The sequence below is a fragment of the Asterias amurensis genome, chromosome 1 (assembly GCF_032118995.1).
Source record: "Asterias amurensis chromosome 1, ASM3211899v1".
NCBI lineage: Eukaryota > Metazoa > Echinodermata > Asteroidea > Forcipulatida > Asteriidae > Asterias > Asterias amurensis.
Window position 1 is genome coordinate 18,305,145 of NC_092648.1, and position 18,006 is coordinate 18,323,150.

Genomic DNA, 18,006 nt, shown 5'->3' on the forward strand with positions numbered 1-18,006 from the left:
CTCAGAATAAAATCCACACAATTGGTTTTCAGCATTGTTACATACCGCGAGATCGAGCAACTTGGGTTCGATAACCATACTTTGTCGGGATCCCCGTCACAACATCACGCCAAGGATGCCATCTACGGCTACAATTTTATGGGGAACAGACTGATTCAAAAAACGCCGCAGTGCCGGGGTGTTGCATGCAATTATGTCCTCTATGCAATACGATCCGGAGGACATTATTGCATACCGGACGGTTTTGCATATGCAATCGTGTCCGCCCGGACGCTGCTGCATAATGCAATTGTGTCCGCCCGGACACATTTGCATATGCAGTTGTGTCCGCCCCGTGCAAAACCGGCCTTGCAGTAAATTAAACGCCCTTGGTCGACGGAACACGTTTGCCATTTTTTACAAGCTATATTGTATAAGTGCATGTCATTATTGACATGGGAAATGTTCGGCCGTTGGGTATTCGCTGCAATCATAAAATACGTGAATATTCATGCTGCATATTATGTAGGTTCAGTGCATGCACGATCGCTTACGCGCGCACTAGTACATGTACAGTCATGTACATGTCCGCCGGACGGTTTTTGCATAACCCCAGACACGATTGCATATGCAAAAGTGTCCGGAGCGGACAACATTGCATGGCGGACACAATTGCATCTGACACCGGCGGCTGCCGACGGTTGCAAGTTTTGTGAAAAATCACTTCAAAGTTTTAAAGTGGCTGTGCGGCAGCATGACTGAGTGTTGAAAAGAGATGTGTATTCAACAACGAAAATATCATTCTGAAGGGAATGGCAGCGGAAATGGGGAGTTTTTAACATTCAGAACACAATATCTTAGAACTTTGTGAATGAACGAACAGCAGCCAGATTTGTAGACGGCAATTAGTCCGTTTAGGGGGCCCATAGAGATAGAGGCCTATAGAGCGTAAACTGCGACGGAACGTACCTCAAAGTACCTCCATGATTTGATAGCCTACTTCATAGCTAGACTTCTAGGCCTGCAGTTACAAAGAAACTCACTCCATAACACCGTCCAACAATAAATCGGTGCATTGTCAAGCAAGGGAACCACTAAGACAACAACTCGGCAAAAAGTGACATAAAACAAATAATTTAATGCCCGATCTCATAGACGCTTAACCCTGTAGGCCTAGCCTAGGCTATACTCTCTTGTATCCGAGAACCAGCTACAGAAAAGAGGAATTCACTCCCGCCTCAAGTTAAATCAGCCCCTTGCGCAAAACAAAATTATATTAAATCTCGCCGTGGAAAAAAGTGCACGTTGAGCTTGCGTGCATGGCCGGTGTCAGATGCAATGGTTTCCGCCATGCAATACTGTCCTCTCCGGACACTTTTGCATATGCAATCGTGTCCGCGGCTATGCAAAAACCGTCCGGCGGACAAGTACATGACTCTATGTATGTGTGCGCGCGTAAGCGAGCGTGTATGCACACTGAACCTACGTAGCCTATAATAATATGCAGCATGAATATTCACGTATTTTATGATTGCAGCGAAAACCCAACGGCCGAACCTTTCCCATGTCATTCATGACATGTTCTTAGCTTGAGAAAAAAAATGGCGAACGTGTTCCGTCGACTAAGGGCGTTTTACTGCAAGGACGGTTTTGCACGGGGGCGGACACAACTGCATATGCAAATGTGTCCGGGCGGACACAATTGTATTATGCAGCAGCGTCCAGGCGGACACGATTGCATTATGCAAAACCGTCCGGCGGACATTATTGCATATGCACTACTGTCCTCCGGATAGTATTGCATAGAGGACATAATTGCATGCGACACCGGGTCACTTTGTGGCTTCGGTATAAGGGCAACATTCATATAAAGACACTTGTTATTAAAGACACTGGACACTATAGTCTTTTCATGTTTCTCATAACTATGCGCAAAACAACAAGGTGCAAATTTGAGCTCAATTGGTCGTCAAAGTTGCGAGATTATAATGGAAGAAAAAATACCCTTGTCACTCGAAGTTGTGTGCTTTCAGATGCTTTATTTCGCCGGGACCTCAAAATGTCACTCTGTGGTATCGACATAAATTTCAAATATGTTTTTAGTGGACAATTATTTCTTTCTCGGAAACTATGTTACTTCAGAGGAAGCCGTTTCTCACTGTTTTAAACTATCAACAGCTCACCGGTGCTTGTTACCAAGTAAGTTTTTAATGCTCACAATGTGTCCAGTCAGTGCCTTAAGTTGACGTGCATTTTTCGATACAGAGGGTTCTTTATTGATGATAATCCCCAAACTTCAAAAAAATAAATGTGATTTTTTGTTTCCCTTCTTAGGCAATAATTGGTATTAAGTGGAACATAAGGGCGGATCCCGGTTTTTTTTTTTTTTTTTTTTTTGGGGGGGGGGGGGATGGGGTTGTCGACCCTCCGCCACAGATCATTCGCATAAGTCGCAAAAAAAAAAATAATAATTCTCATACATGATTTTAGTTACATTTTTCCCCAATCCCGAGTGGGATGTAATGACCATTGGACAGGGGCGGGCCTGTGAGTTCTTTTAAACTTTTTGCGGTCCCACTCAAATTTCGATACGGGCCTTATAGAGTTACAAATCCCCAATAGTCAACACTGTGTAAAAAAGCCCTTTAAAAGTGAAATTGCTATTTCATCATGTCGTCATTATTTTTTTATTACCAGTGGATATAGGGGCGCTGAAAGGAAATTTTTCATGAGGGATTTTTCATGAAAAATCACATATTTTTTAGGATCATGTTTCAATGATGAACCAAACAGCATAAAAATATGACGCAAATTTTTGAATTACACTAATTTACGATGTCGGCATTTTTATAGGGAATAGGCCCTATCTTAAGATTTTAAACATTTAAATATCATCGGTCAGTAGTGACGGACTAGATTTGGGCATGGGTTGAATTCGTCTTCAACTTCACAAGTTAGTTCTCGAGGAAAGTGTGAGAAAGGAGGGACTCCTTGTTGATGGGTGGAATCTACAATATCCATGCCGGTAGCAAGTTGTTTTTCTGAACTCCGAAATTGCCACTGTCGTTGTGCTATTTAGTGGGGAAAGTTTGTTTTCTAAATAGATTGAAAAAAGAGAATCCTAAAAAAAAAAAAAGGGAACATTTTTTGAGAATAGTATTTCTAAAGTGCAGAAAAACCAGCGGTGGTTGCGTTAAAAAAACACCTCATCATTCACGACGAAACAGGTAGAGCGTCCTCAAGCGTTACATTTAAAAAGCCATTGTTGAATTCGACAAGACATCAGTCGGTGGTTGTAGTGTGCGCGTATTATAACGTGTACATTGTACAGGTTGTGTGTACATGCGCCTAGTTGTTGTGCACGAAGAGCTTAGAACGAAGGGTGGAGGAGGACGTGAGTAGGGCCTTTTTGTGATGTATTACTATTGTGTTGTTACGACTTACTATACCGGAAGCTGTAGATTGAGTCACGAAAGCTGTGAGAAGTTGGTTGGAAATCATTTGGTGAGTGTGAAATAAGTAACTTTGGAGTAGTTTAGGATGACACAGCGCGTAAATAATTCAGCCCGAAACAACAGCGATTTTACACTTTTCAGGACAGGGCAGAGTTAATACGGGCATACGGATGATACGGGTGGTGTGAACTATTTTTTACTACATAGTAACATACAGTACTGTACACAGGGCACGTTGATAAGATTGGTGAGTATTCCAGAGAGTGGTCCAGTGGCATTTATGATTTATGGTAACTACTGTACTACCTAGTGAGTGTACTACATTTATTAATATCCAGTGCCAGTGGTTGAATTGTTGTTCTAGTTCAAACACGAAAAGGGTACACTCATCATCATCATCAGGGTCAGTCAGCATGGTCAGTGGTTCAGTTCAGTATACTTGTTTGTCAACTCAAGTTATTTGTCATGGTCAGTGTGTCTGCGCCCTTAAGTCATGGTCCCAGTGTTGTATACTAAAAGTTTGTTCAATTTCAACATGGGGTCTTATTGTTTCTACTTTCAATATTTCCTTTGGCCTGGTTGGATATAGATAGGACGCAGTAGAAGGGCTATATTTTTCCGTATTCCACTCGCGCTTGTGTGATAACTTATTATGTCATGATGATGATGTGTACGTTTGAATGTCAGCTCGGTCGACAGAGTCAGCTTTTAATCTACTCGGTAAAAAGTAGAACTATGACTTATTATGAGGTTCGTTCCGCTATGATATCATCTCCACAAGATGATAGCGGAATGAACCTCAGTCACTCATAGTTCTAGAAGTAGATTTCACCCAGCACTTTTGAATATTTCTCAATATATTTGAACTGAGCATGTTTTGTGCCATTCTGAATGCTATTTTGAGGAGCAAATCATCTGCTTGGGACAAACACACAATACAGTGAAATGTATGAGGGATAACTTTTTGGATGGCGCCACCACTCATTTTTACAAAAAGGGGTGGAAAAGTTTCCGTATGGCGCCACCACTTTGAGTGAAAAAGTGGTGGCGCCGTACGGAAAGTTATCCAAAGGGATATCTCATTGAGGTAAATTAGTTACTACATGTATTTTTTCATATCGAATGAAAAAGTGGTGGCGCCATACAGAAACTTTTCCGGTAGGGCTATGTGTTTCAACTCATGAAATTGCCTACAGCATACTTTGGACTAGTTGTTGTGATATATCGTAATCCTCCTCCCGGCAGTCAGAGGAGGGTTACGATATCGAAACTAACTTTGGAGCTCCTACACTTAGTGGTAAAAGGTGTTTAATTATTTTTAAGAGTGGTTTTCAACGTATGTTTTTAAATAATTTCTTGATTTTGAATTTTTGTAAATTAATTATAATTTTTAATGTGTTTTTTTTTGTAAAAACATTTCAATGAATGCAGCCTAGAATGGCCGAAACAAATTAAAATATTTTGTTGTCAAAAGGTCATCAAAACATGTTATCATCCAAATGCAACTATGACCATATGGCACTCTGTCAGACGAAACTATGATGTTTTAGTATCAGTTGACATTTTGTGTAGCATTTTGCTATGCTGCTATACAAAGGAAATTGTTCTCTGCAAACATGATACATTGTATACGTAGAGGAAGTATTAAATATGACACGGTTTCCCTTCAAAGTCAGTGGTATACATGGTGTACACTGTGTGCTGACTCCAACCTTTATAGTTTGTTTTCTCGTTGTACACAACGAGTAGGGAGTTCTGTGGAACGATTTATATTTTACTATAAAAAGTTGTATTGTCAGTATTAGTACTGTGTACAAAAATACTCGTTTTTATTTTGTCTTAGATACACCTCACTGGATACACATAGAGGGCTCCAAGGATATTTTTACTGTTCATTCCTCTTGAATGTTCAGACCTTGATTTGAATATGTTGCCTATCTGATTGTTTTAATAAATTCTGTGTGAGAATAGTGCAAGTTAATTTACTACGTAGATAGAGAGGGGTAATAATATATACATTATCAAAAACTGTTATCTCTAGAGATTATACACAAAGATTTGCACTCCATTAAAAATACTGTAGAGAACTCTGATAAACTGATTAAGATGCACATTCCATTGATTGTTTCATTCATACCATGTGTATGCATAATACTATGCAGCTTTGAATTAAATTAACTTGAAATATGATTCCGAGAATTCAATTATCCTGCATCTTAGAATTTGGTGCTTGTGAAGTCCATAAATTAGTTTTTTTGCCAACTTCATAAAAGCTGTCATTCTGTCAATGTTAAGAATACAAGGAAATTTTAGTGCGACTGATTCAGCTAACGACAGCTGATTTAAATGACACCATCATGTCATAAAAGTATGTTATACAAAATTTAAAATCTCAAAATACTCGCATAGAAAAAAAAATGTATTTGGGTTTGTAATTGTATCGCCAAGGAGACCCCAAATCTGACAAAAGATTTCCAGTTTGTTCACTGGGACCATTAAACATTATGGACTGGAAAAAAACAAGAAGTATACATTCTTTTTAAGATCAAAACACCCCCCCCCCTCCACTTAAAGATAGATGTCTTCATGCAGTGTCCTCCATAATAATAAAAAAGATGCCCTAACATTTTCATTTTTTCAGGACTCCTCTGGGACAATTTTGTTTCTAAAATCATCTTTCCCATCAATTATGGTTACCTCCGGTTCATTAAGATCAATTCAGTGGTCAGAGCTCCTCCGCTATAATTATTCTCTCAACAATGAGTAATAGTAAATTGGGAAGATAAAAGGTTTCCGCTTTGTGCCGAAGTCCGAGCTTTCGACATGTTGGGTATTTTTTGTTTGTTTGTTATGAAGTCGTGACTCATGGTTGTGAACTGCAGTCAGGCATGGCTCATGTTGTGTTCATTTATAGTCGTGAAAATTGTAATATTTAATACCCCCCGGCATAAACGGAAACTTATTTTTGTTGATGGGTAATTTTGTTTGCCATTAATCACTAATCAGTGTCCCTTCGTTCTTTTTTGTTTGAATTTACAAGCTCCTAAAAACATTTACTTAATGTGTATAGCAATTTCATGTCATGCGATTGATGAAATAGAAAAGCAGTTACTATATCGCAGTTCATTAAACCAGCATTCATGGTAGCAGCTTTTTGCAGAAATCTCTAGTGGCATTACAAAACTCTGTCCTTACTCTATGGCTAAATGTAACGCCAATTTATCATGGCAAAAAAAACAAACTCCTTAATAAATTTCAATGCTACTTCAGCAGTGTGTTTGGAAAAAGAATGTCTTATAAGTTTCAATTGAATGTTTGCTGATTTAGCATGGCTAAAAAAACACCATTTAGTTTAAATTGAATAAGAATATTATGCTAATTTCTGCATTGTTTGAAAAAAATGCCTTATAAGTTTCAATGCTAGTAGAATACTCATTATTCTCAAAGTGAAATTTAATGAAATAACATTGTTTGAAACGGACAGGAAAGGATTCTGATCTGAACAATTTATTTATTCGAAAGGAACGAAAGAAACATTATATGGATTTGGTTATTTCAGAACAGATTATGAGTTTAAGTTCCTGGTGTACCCGTTAACCTGTACTTTTTCTTGTTGTAAATTCATGGAAAAAGCAAAGCAAAAACAGGAAATAACTCATCTTGATTTTTGTTCCAATGTTACTTGTTCCCGAAACTGCTAATATTTAAACAAAAAATAGCACTTGTGACTTGTCTCTTATAACGTACATTGTAGTCTAATCTTTTTGGAATTCTTCATCATTAAGTATTTCTTTGGATTCAGTGTTTTTAGATTTAATTCCCACTTGGCGCCATTGTTTTAGAAACTTGACTGAATCCACTTGAGACCTGTCGTCAAGTACTTGTTCACCTCTTTTTAATATTCAAGTACGCTCAGTGCTACTCTTGGTAAGGGGCTATTTTAAAAAAATACATATTTAAGGCAAACAATTTAGGGAAGCAGGTAGGAATTGATATTCCTCTTGAAACAGGCTACCATAATAGATTGTAGGATGGAGGAAAACACACATTAGGCGGGGATTTTAAGAGTGAGAGCTGTTGGAATGGCTCTTTGTTATACACCCCTGCATAGTGAGTGTCCTAAATAAAAAGATTGGTTTCATGCTTTTTAAACACTTGGATGGGGGAACCAAGTTGAATAGACCATAAACTGGTGGCACATTTAATATAGAAATACCTGTAGACCAGAAACAGTTGCCATTACCTGTTAAGAACTACTCGAAACAATGCTCAAACACAGTAGTTATTGAAATGGTACTTAAAACACCATGGAGGGCTAGTATACAAAATACCCACTGGTCCTCTGCTGGCCAAAGTCCAGTAATTTTAGCATCCATCCAGTAACCCTATAACCAAACAACAGCTGCATTCCAGTATTTTTTCAAAACACACATTTTTAAAGATAAAAAAGCACAGTAACTGTAGGCCTGAAGAAGGAAAGGAATGATTTATGTAGATTGTAAACGATATTTCTGGTCCAGTGAAAGTGCAGAGCAGTTCAAGACCCATGGTTAAAATGGAGATTACCTTGGAATCCGAACCCTGTTGATAAATGGACCTTGAGTAAGTCTTTGCTAGAATCCTTCTTCACTTCAAAATCCAACACTGTATTGTAACTCAACTCCCAAAATGTTGGACTCTGATCACGGTGGTATTCCTGATCCAACTTAAAGCAGGCCTGGAATTAAGAGGGGCCCATGGCCTCCAGGTCCCTGGTCATGGCCTTGGTGCCCCTTCAGACGTTTCCCATTTAGGCTTCTTAAAGAAGTGCCCTTATTCAAAATGATGATAACATTTCAGGCCTGGTAAAGTATCAGTTTTAATCAGTTCTCAGTCAGACAGAATCAAATCAACATCAAGGTATGGCTAATGTTTCAAAACATCCACCTTGAGAGGGCCCTTTGGCCTTAAAGAGGGCAATTGTTTTAGTAACACTAGTTCACAACAAATACGTTTCTCACATTACCAGCAGCCACAAACCATTTGCTCATTTCAGATGTGTTTGTAGTTTTCATTTTTAAACATCGCCACATGCATGGCACAAGTCAAACTTTTGTTGTGTCTCCTGGGTTCACTGTAAGACTCCTTATGACAGTAAAATAGCACCGTTGACTTTAATTGGTCAGGTAATTCTGATTCTCAACATTTCGTTGACATTGTCTTCAATTCATCTTCGAGAGTTCAGGGGACAAGTCACATTTATAATGGTTTTGTTTGTTACAGTTGGTACCTGGACAATTTGATGTTGCTAAAAATGCATTCATCTAAAATATAAAATTGACCCCACACAGAAACAAGCTGTTTTCCCAAATCTTTATAATACTTTATGTTTAACCTAGAAACCATCCAGAAAGCCACGTACTAAACTCTACTAATTGAATTTGCACTTGTCCAGTATGCTGAAGAGTACTATAGAGGTCTTGTTAGATGAATGATAGTTAATTTACTATAGCATGATTCAATTCACAGCCCCAGCACGCTGAGCGTGACCCTTGCTTGTGTTTGGCACTCAGATATGGTTGTCAGGCATTTTTTTTTCAGCTAGGAGAGGACAAAGTCTACAATAATCTGATTGATGAGTAGTCAATCCGCACTAACTTCTGAACTGAAAAGCTGTTTATGAATTTGTTGTTTCCAATCCATGCCATTTATAGTATATTTTTTACAAACAGGCTGCTTGTACTCTTGTACACAAAAAACATTACACTGCAGTGCAACATGACGCATTATATTACACTATTATATAGTGCTACATCAAAATGGTTGTCACTTGTCAGTATGGTTCAACAAATGCAAGGACTTTTTCTATTTTATTTTTATGAATTATGAAACTGGAGTTTTGTTTACTACAACCTCATGGCAGTTTCAGGGTTGCTCTCGTAAATGCTGACCTCTGGATTCAGATTAATTTTTAAACATGATTTATTGACTTGTGTGTGTTTGCATTTTATATAAATGCATTTTTTATGTTATAATGTAAGGATTTGTAATCTCCTGCTTGAAACCCTAGGATGGGCCCTATTAAAAGTTTAATCAGTAAAATATAAAAATCATTATAAAAAGTAGCGCCAAATTGCATAAGTGCATTTAACTGGCATTTGGCCAGTGGGCCAATGTTATTAAGGGCTTTTAAAATGCCAACTCGGGCGTGTATGCTTCATTTTAGAAAGGGCAAGTGCACCAAGGCATTTTCTCCTTGGTAAAGGGCACCTTATGAGGAATTTTTAAGTTTCCACTGAAGCTTTTCAAGGGCACCAAGGCAATGACCAGGGGGCATGGAGGCAATCGCCTTCGTTGCCTTTGTGAAGTGTCAGGCCTGCCAACCCTTCAATAAATAAACAAGTAAAATAAACAAGTAAATACAATTGCTGGCTGTACACAATGTATCCACAATACTTATTATTATTTTTGTTGTGATATTAATGGGGCACAGCGCACTTACTTTAAAATGCTGTGTACTTGAATAGAATTAACATACAGATCAATGTCCAATCAAACACTCTGATGAAAAATAATGAGGCCAAATAAAAAATAATACCAGTTGATCATCCCCTCCCACATGCTTTTTTGAGGCAGCGCCTTTTTTTTTACTAAGTTTTATTTTACTTTTTTTTTTCAAAAGGACAAATTTTCTGTGTATTTCTACATAAAGTAGGTGGTGACTTCACACTGAGTAATGGTGGCCAATTTGAATTAAAATATTTGGCAGTCACCTTAAAAAGATAAAAATAAAAGGGCCCCATCCTCCTCTATTTTTGAAACACCTGGACGATCAACTGGTACTTATTTTACTTGGTCTAATGGATGTGGAACATCTGATGTTCAAGGTACATTGTAGGATGTGTTGACAGACCGACTCCAAATGCACGAAACAACATACAATTTATTATGCAGATTACAACCAATTATTTGTAGTACCAGCAGATATAATACTACATATTTACTCAACAAATTATTAGGCGGGTGTGTATAATGTACTTCATGTGTTGTCTGTACTATTAATTTCATTTTGTTTCACATAGTTTCTGGTTTCCAACTTGTAGCTTTGTTGTAAGTGATTAACATTTTAAATTGAGCAATCCTTTATACACGCAGTTTGTTTGGAAATGTCTTATTTGTCAGTAAAGTTTTTTAAGGGTTTTATACACTTTTCTTACCATTTTTTTTTCTTTAGATCAAATGCCACATTGTTTTCCACCTGGTTTACTAGGTTTTTCAGTTCTGTTTTTTTTTGTGTGAATGAAGATTTTCTTGTAACATTTGATTTTTTTTTTTTTTTTGCAGATCTCGTGACCCCCCTACAGTACTTGCTGCTAGTTCCCTCCCCAGTTGTTAACAGTCACCCGCATCGCAATTATTACGGTTTACGCCACACAGAAAAGAATGCCTCCTTTCTCTTAATCCATTGATGGAATGACAACCTTTTCGATTGGCCTCCATCAAGGACAAATGCGCCCCTATCTTGTATGTAAAGAGGATTAATCCTGGCTTTTTGTTGAGGGATTAGCGTTAACTGTTGAGTGGATTCATCAACTGACATTCAATGGACACTCGGGAGGATTCACATATCATATAACTGTAGAGTAACGGGAGAGCTGTGAAATACTGGCAGGTGTGTCTATGGTTTGGTAGTCGGAAGACTGACACTTTGATGATTCTCGGAATTATAATCAAATCATCTGGACAGGAAATATGAATATTTGCCCTGGCGCCACATGAAACTCATTGCATGGTGCAGACTGGGCTGACAGCGATTATCGGACTTGAAAGTGTGCTGTTGACACTGAAATTGAACCCTGTGTTTGTTTCATCTGCTTGCGGGTGAGTTTTTATCAACCCTGTGTGTGTTATTAGAAAAGCGCCTGCTTTGAATGACATACTTTTTGTTGTGCTTCTGGATTTGCCCTCGGTCAATTTAGTGGTATTCTTGAAGGAGGTCAGAGATTCAGAAAGAGTGGAGTGTACAGACCTTGATTCTATTTAAGCTGATCGTTTGGGAAGGATGGACGACTTCGACATCAGCCTTTTGTAGCTTTTGAACATTCCCATGTGCCTGAATTTCCCGTCAGTGAGTCTGTGTGCCTTGGGATTTGATCTTAATGCGACTTTATACTTGCCCTGTGTCTTCTGTAATGAATTCACAGTATAACTCTATGCAAGTGGGCACTGGCCACCCATTCTGTCATCCAACACCTAGTGTAAAGTCATCACCAGTGGATATCCCCGAAGGGAGCAAAGTCGGCCATGGCAGGGAATTCTTTTGTTTCAATGAAGATGTGCGACAAGCAGTTTCTTGCCCTTCGGCTTTCCAACCAGTCTGCGCATACAAAAAGGCAGAGAGAGACAAATTAAACCAGACCCCTCTAAGTGATCAACCCAAGATGTCTGCAAACTCTCCATCAAATAGAACTCTCATAGGGCGCCCTGTTTCTCCACAGACTGTCAGTGTCCGAACAATACCACCTGGGGTCAATTTCCAGTCGCAGGGACGCGTGACGCTTCCTTTATCCGACAAACCAGAATCCAGTTCCAAACCTAGTTGGATAAGAACTCGGCAGCAAAGAGACCGATCTCCTTCTGTGGATAGTAGGCATCTGCTGAATAGCTACAAACAACCTTCACCCAACAGAAGTCTTTCATCAGATCCGGCATGCCCAGTGACTGTCCGACCAGTGTCACCAGGAATTCTAAGTCTATGCAACAAATTTGCTCCGGTGAAAAGCACCTCGGATTTTAACTTGGACATCCCGAAGGGTCGTCCCAGATCAAAGTCTGCCACAGGTGCCATGATTAAGAAACCTGACTCGCCAGTTTCCCCGCTGCTTCTTAGGCGTTCAGTGAGTCCTAAACCAACAAAACTGCTCCTTGCTACCGATTCGTCCGACTCTGAATCAGGACAAAGCCTTAACTTGGCCAGAAACTTGTTATCACCCGGAAACAGCCCAAGTAGTGGGTATGGTAGTGGATTTTACTCCAGCAGTCCCCTTTGCCTTAGTCCAAGAAGTAACTCTCCTGCTCTGGTAGTAGATGTAACCCACAGCTCAGACAAAACAAGTCAAGGACACCTAACCTTGCCTGACGCAGACGGCAGTAGAGCAGTGCGAACCTCAAGCCAGGATAGTGGAGTCGCAAACATTTCCGAATCTGGACTTCAGTATGGGCAAGCACCATCAAGTGGAACAATGTCGCCACCGGAAACAGTTTTGAGTCTCGCCGTCCCAATGAACAACAGACCCAAAACTTTAGTTCGTTCGAACAATGTCTTTGAGAGTATCGACCAAAGAGATTCTAATAGCTTTCGGGAGCCAAGTCCTCAATCCCCAGATGAAGGATTCCAAGACAGTGACAAATCAAATGCTTTTGATCATTCAGTAGCTCCCTTGTCTAGAGACAATAACAAGCCAAACCAGGAGGTCAAAAAATCCAAACTAACGATTCGACTTAAAAGTCCTGGGAGCTCGCTTGACCAACCCCCCTCTCCTGACCCTCCTAAAAATATCCCAGAAATAACTCTGCCGGTAAACTCCAGACCCTTCCTCACAGTCGAGGAGCGCCGGCGTGACTTTGGGAACAGATCCGACACGTTGATGTCAAGTATGCAAAGCTTTGAGTGCCTTCCTTCGGTCGTTGTGAGTGACCACTGTGATGAAGAAGTTAGTAACATTTCTTGGGATGGCAGTATGGATGCGTCAGTGTTTACCCCTAAAGAGCCAAGTCAGATTGGCTTGTCTATCGATGATATCAAACGGTCTAAGAGTATCAGGAAGCTATCCAACGCTAGCACTGTGTCCTCATTCAGCCACGATTCCTTGGATGATGAACTTAGTGATGATATGTGTTTCAAAGAAGAACCTAAGAAGGTAAGTGTCTCTTAAATTATCTTCAGTAGAAATCTATTAGTTCTGAATAATGTAATCGCCTCAATACTTACCGGCACTTTTGATCCTCATCGGGAATAGGATTAAAGTGGGATCTGATCGCCCTTGTGGATTAATAGGCGATCAAAAGTCGAGTAGGAACGCAAAGGGCAATCAGACCCCGCAATTTGCTAGCAAAACAGAGTTCTTTTGAACCCACTAGATTCCCAAAAGGGGGATCAATGTGCGATCACACTCAAGTGGAAGCGCCACCGCGATTTCACCCCTGCATCTTAACTTGTTGCACAGGATCCCGATTTTGCAGTTGTGGATCCAGTGGGAACGTGGTCTATTAGTCTTAAAGTCAAACAGCTCATATGCTATATGTAGCTAAATTTAAGTGTAAGGTCTTTATGGACCCCAAAAAATGGATTTTGATGGAACTGAAAAGTATGGATTTTGCTGTATGGCTACAATGGGTTCATTGTTCACTTTGGGAAAGGTTTCAAGTCCATAAAATGGATACACCATCACAATGACCAAAACTGTAATGGAGTTGTGCCATTGACCCAAAAATGTAAGTGTTCAAAGTTCAGTGTGCTTTTGCCATTTCCTTTTCTTTTTCAAATTACTAAGTTGCATCCTGATTAGGAAGGGCCTCTGGAATTACGCAGAGGCTGTGGGTCCCCCTCCAAACATTTCCTAAAGACTTACATGTAAGATTTTCCAATGAAATTGCCCTTTGGAAAATAAAAATTACATTGCCCCCTCAAGGGTGAAACTCCAGTCCTGTTGGGACCCATGTGACTAAGAGCATCATGAAGAAATTCTGGACAAGGTAAAGTTCCTATCCAAAATGCATACATTTCAGACATGCAGGATTTGGGCCATAGGGTAATCCTCCCAAACATACATCAACTCGGGAAAGTACTGAGTATACAGTGCTAACACACATCGGTGTATGGGTAAAAACCAAAATTAATATTCTTTATCCCCGATGCAAATTTAACATCTATTATATCGTTGCGGTACCCGCTGCCAAAACATAGGATTCGAACTGCCTCTAGCTGCCGGGCAACCTCGGTAGTCTAGTTGGTAAGACACTGCTCTAGAATTGCAAGGGTCGTGGGTTCGAATCCCACCCGAGTAACATGCCTGTGATATTTTTTCACAGGACTCGGGAAAGTACTGAGTATACAGTGCTAACACACATCGGTGTATGGGTAAAAACCAAAATTAATATTCTTTATCCCCGATGCAAATTTAACATCTATTATACATCAACAAGAAATAACAGGTAAACGTGGAATGTTTAAAAGACAATATCAATATTAGCTTTTTAAAGACCATAGCGACCAGGAAATGGCTTGTTTCATGTCCATTGCATCCCAAATCGAGCTGCAAGATCTGATCTACTTCCCCCTCAGCCAAAAAGCTCATAGTTTTAAAGCTTATGTCCTGAACTAACATTTAACAAATGTTTTCCATGATATCTGTGTTTCTAAAAATAAAAAAATAAAAGTTTCCGTTTGATGTTATTTTATGCAACACTTTTACAAGGAAAAATTAGGTTAAAAATTCAACAGTATGAGCATATTGTCTAGGTGTATGGTATGGTGATGATTATACAGACTTAAAAGGTCTCTGAAGGGTTAGATGCTGATTGACGAAGGCAGTGTGACGTCAATCCAGCTTAAATTTATGTTTACATAAAGTATGAAAGATGTGGTCTTACTGCTGTGTCACTTTCCTTTTTAAAAGCAATCTGAAAAGTGTTGAGATTAAATACTAATCTACATGTTGTGTACTGATAAGACACCCCACTCTGAGCAGCGGCCTCTTTACATGACATATAATGTATACATGAGACTGTCTCAAGCAGGCATGATTTTCTTTCTACTTCCTCGTCTAATTTCTGGTTAGTTTAGCTCTAGGAAAAATGAGAAAAGTTGTAATTAACTAGCCTGAAAAGTCTCATTACCACAAGTAGTCCGCACTCGTGCTCAATGGACCGTTCCGGCTTTCCACTAAGCTCCGCCCACTTGCGCGTGAGCAAGACACGTGTACACTCACTCCCAATGACATTCTGCCTGATTCTGCCGCGCGTGCCAAATATACGCGCACGCATGACCGAGTTTGTCCGACCACAATCATTGCTGTGATTGGTCAAATGGGTGAATGGGCACAGTTTGATTGATAGGCCGGATCGGTCCATAAAGTGTTCCTGCTTCTTTTCCCAAGGACCAAATATCATTTATGGTGCCAGGTCCAATCTTCAGCCTTTTCAACCTTGACAATTCAGATTTCAATTTTAAAAGGCTATTTTTATACATCTGTTCAAGCTTTCAGTTAAGGTGTCCTAGGAACAAAGCGAGCAATGATCAGTGGTAGCTACATGTACATGTACATTGTAATTGAAAACTGAAAATGAATTATTGTCTGGATAACGAGATTACTTACTCACGCTCATTGGCCATGTGTACATGTACACTAAATAACTGCATGCTGCGTTTTGTGCATCGTCTTTGTATGCAAAACTGTTTATGTATGTTTTGTACTGAACACTTTCAGAAAAATGTTTAACATTTCTTCCATTGAAAATCAAATACAAATGGAAATACAGTTTGCAATTCTTTATAAATCTTTATGCCGCAGTTGTGTTTCTTGGAAAAATAACCTTTGCACACAACTCTGCACAAGTGTACAATATGTACATCCTGCTGTTATTGCGGATGTGCATAATACGTGTAAAACCAAATGCGGTTGAGATACAGTGTTTTTATTCAGTGTGCTTTCATGCTATATTCAACAAAAGCAAGAGTCAAGTCAATGTACATAGTGTACGTACAATGTTTCAGTACTGACTCCATGATATCTGGATTGCTTCCATTTGTACTGTCAGGCTTGATAATCCACAGAAGCACGACGGCAATTGCCTTCATGCCCCCTGGTCATTCCCTTATAGTGCCCTTAAAATGTTCCTTTAGAAAATTACAATTTCCTCATGGATGTCCTTCACCAAGGAGAAAATGCCTTTGTGCCATTGGCCTCTCTGAAAAGAAGCATGCAGGCCTGTAGCTGGATTTCTTGTTTTTTACTGTACACTGGAATGGAGATGGTGTTGCATTCATTCCTGAGTGGTGCCATCAATATGGCCTAATTGCAGGTTTTATCCAACCTGCATCATAAACCTTATGTCTATTACCTACTTCCTGCTTTTGATGGCATTAGTGTTTGATGTACGACATTGTATAAAATGTAGAACCATACCAACCCAAGCAGTGTGTATGCTGGTTTTTTTTAGTCTTGGTTGGTGATTCATGACCAAAGAGCTTAAAGTTATGAATAAAAACAAACAAAAATTAGAGCAGTTTGTTATTGATGAAATATAGTTGAAGGCAACCATAGGTGCATTTATATTTATTGATTTATTTGTTATTTGTTGAGTATTTTCAACAGACTCATTCAATAAGTTGATCGACCATGTTACAAATAGATTTTTGAATAAACTTTGTTATTCATGCTCTATTTAGTTCCACTAGACTAATGTGATTTGGAAGGATTTTCGTTAAAATGTCCTTGAGAATTTTTTTGTTTTTAAGGAAGGGAAACAGTCACCAAAGAGAGAAAGAAATAGATACATGTAGTTCCGACATGACGTAAATCTGCCATCTTTACGGGCAATTTGGAACACCCAGACTTGCGTCTTGCGCGAGAACGGCGTGCAGCACGCGCACATTTCACAACACTCGTTGCCTGATTGGTTAGTAAACAGCGTGGTTGCGATAACACACCTGCAAGCAAACCAACTTATCTACATATACTGTCCATTGTGTCCCAACCCACGTAGCTTCAAGTATTTCTGACAATGTACAGAGTCTGTTCTCCTTCTTTAAAATAAAAATATTCAGGAGGTTTCAGGTCTTGAATATAGTAGGGGAATCTATATATGTCTGCAAGCCTGTTTCAGGAATTGTTATATTCATCAAAACTCATCCCTCATGTTTAGAAAGAACCCTGAAATGTCCCTGAGGCTGCCGGTCTGTCCGGAAAAATTGCAAAATTCAAGGAAATTGTTAGGACTATGAAGTCATTGAAATTGAGGGTATTGCATTATGCATATCTTGCCTTGAAAATTGCTGCTTTTATTGTGTTGTTACATGTACACGTATGGCGTCATCGCAAGAACAATGAATTTTACTGAATACCTACAGTACATTTACATATCATGGAAGAATAGATTAATTGTGTACAATGAAGGTAGATTCTTCTTGAAAGTACATTCTTCCCACTTTATAGCAATTTGACACTTTCGGTAAACAGTATTATCGAAAGGCCCACACTTCATGTACCACAAATTATTATAAGTATATAAAATAACAAACCTGTGAAATTTAGGATCAATTGGACGGTCATCGGAGTCGGGAGAAAATAACGAGAAAACCCACCCTTGTTTCCGCACGTTTCGCTGTGTCATGACATATAGGCCCTAATGTTTAAAATAAATTTGTAATTCTTGATATCGAGAATTGATAATTGTAAAATGTTTTCTCAAAAAGTAAAGCATTTCATGGACTAATATTTCAAGAGTTGTCTTTCACCATTACCTTCTGTAAACCCTGTAAGTTATTTGTAAATCTGTGAACTTTTATTTTGTTTTTTCTGTTTCTTAAGTG

At 39.1% G+C, this 18,006-nt stretch overlaps 1 protein-coding gene across 1 annotated transcript in view; it reads left to right on the plus strand.

The window, feature by feature from the left end:
• Positions 1-3,277: 3,277 nt before the first annotated feature.
• LOC139948570 (inositol-trisphosphate 3-kinase B-like) overlaps positions 3,278-18,006 on the plus strand; it is a 71,570-nt gene continuing 56,841 nt past the window's right edge. The window contains exons 1-2 of the mRNA XM_071946735.1: positions 3,278-3,483; positions 10,758-13,333. Of these exons, the coding sequence (XP_071802836.1) occupies positions 11,573-13,333 (1,761 nt within the window). The 5' untranslated portion in view covers positions 3,278-3,483; positions 10,758-11,572. The remainder of the gene's footprint in view (positions 3,484-10,757; positions 13,334-18,006) is intronic.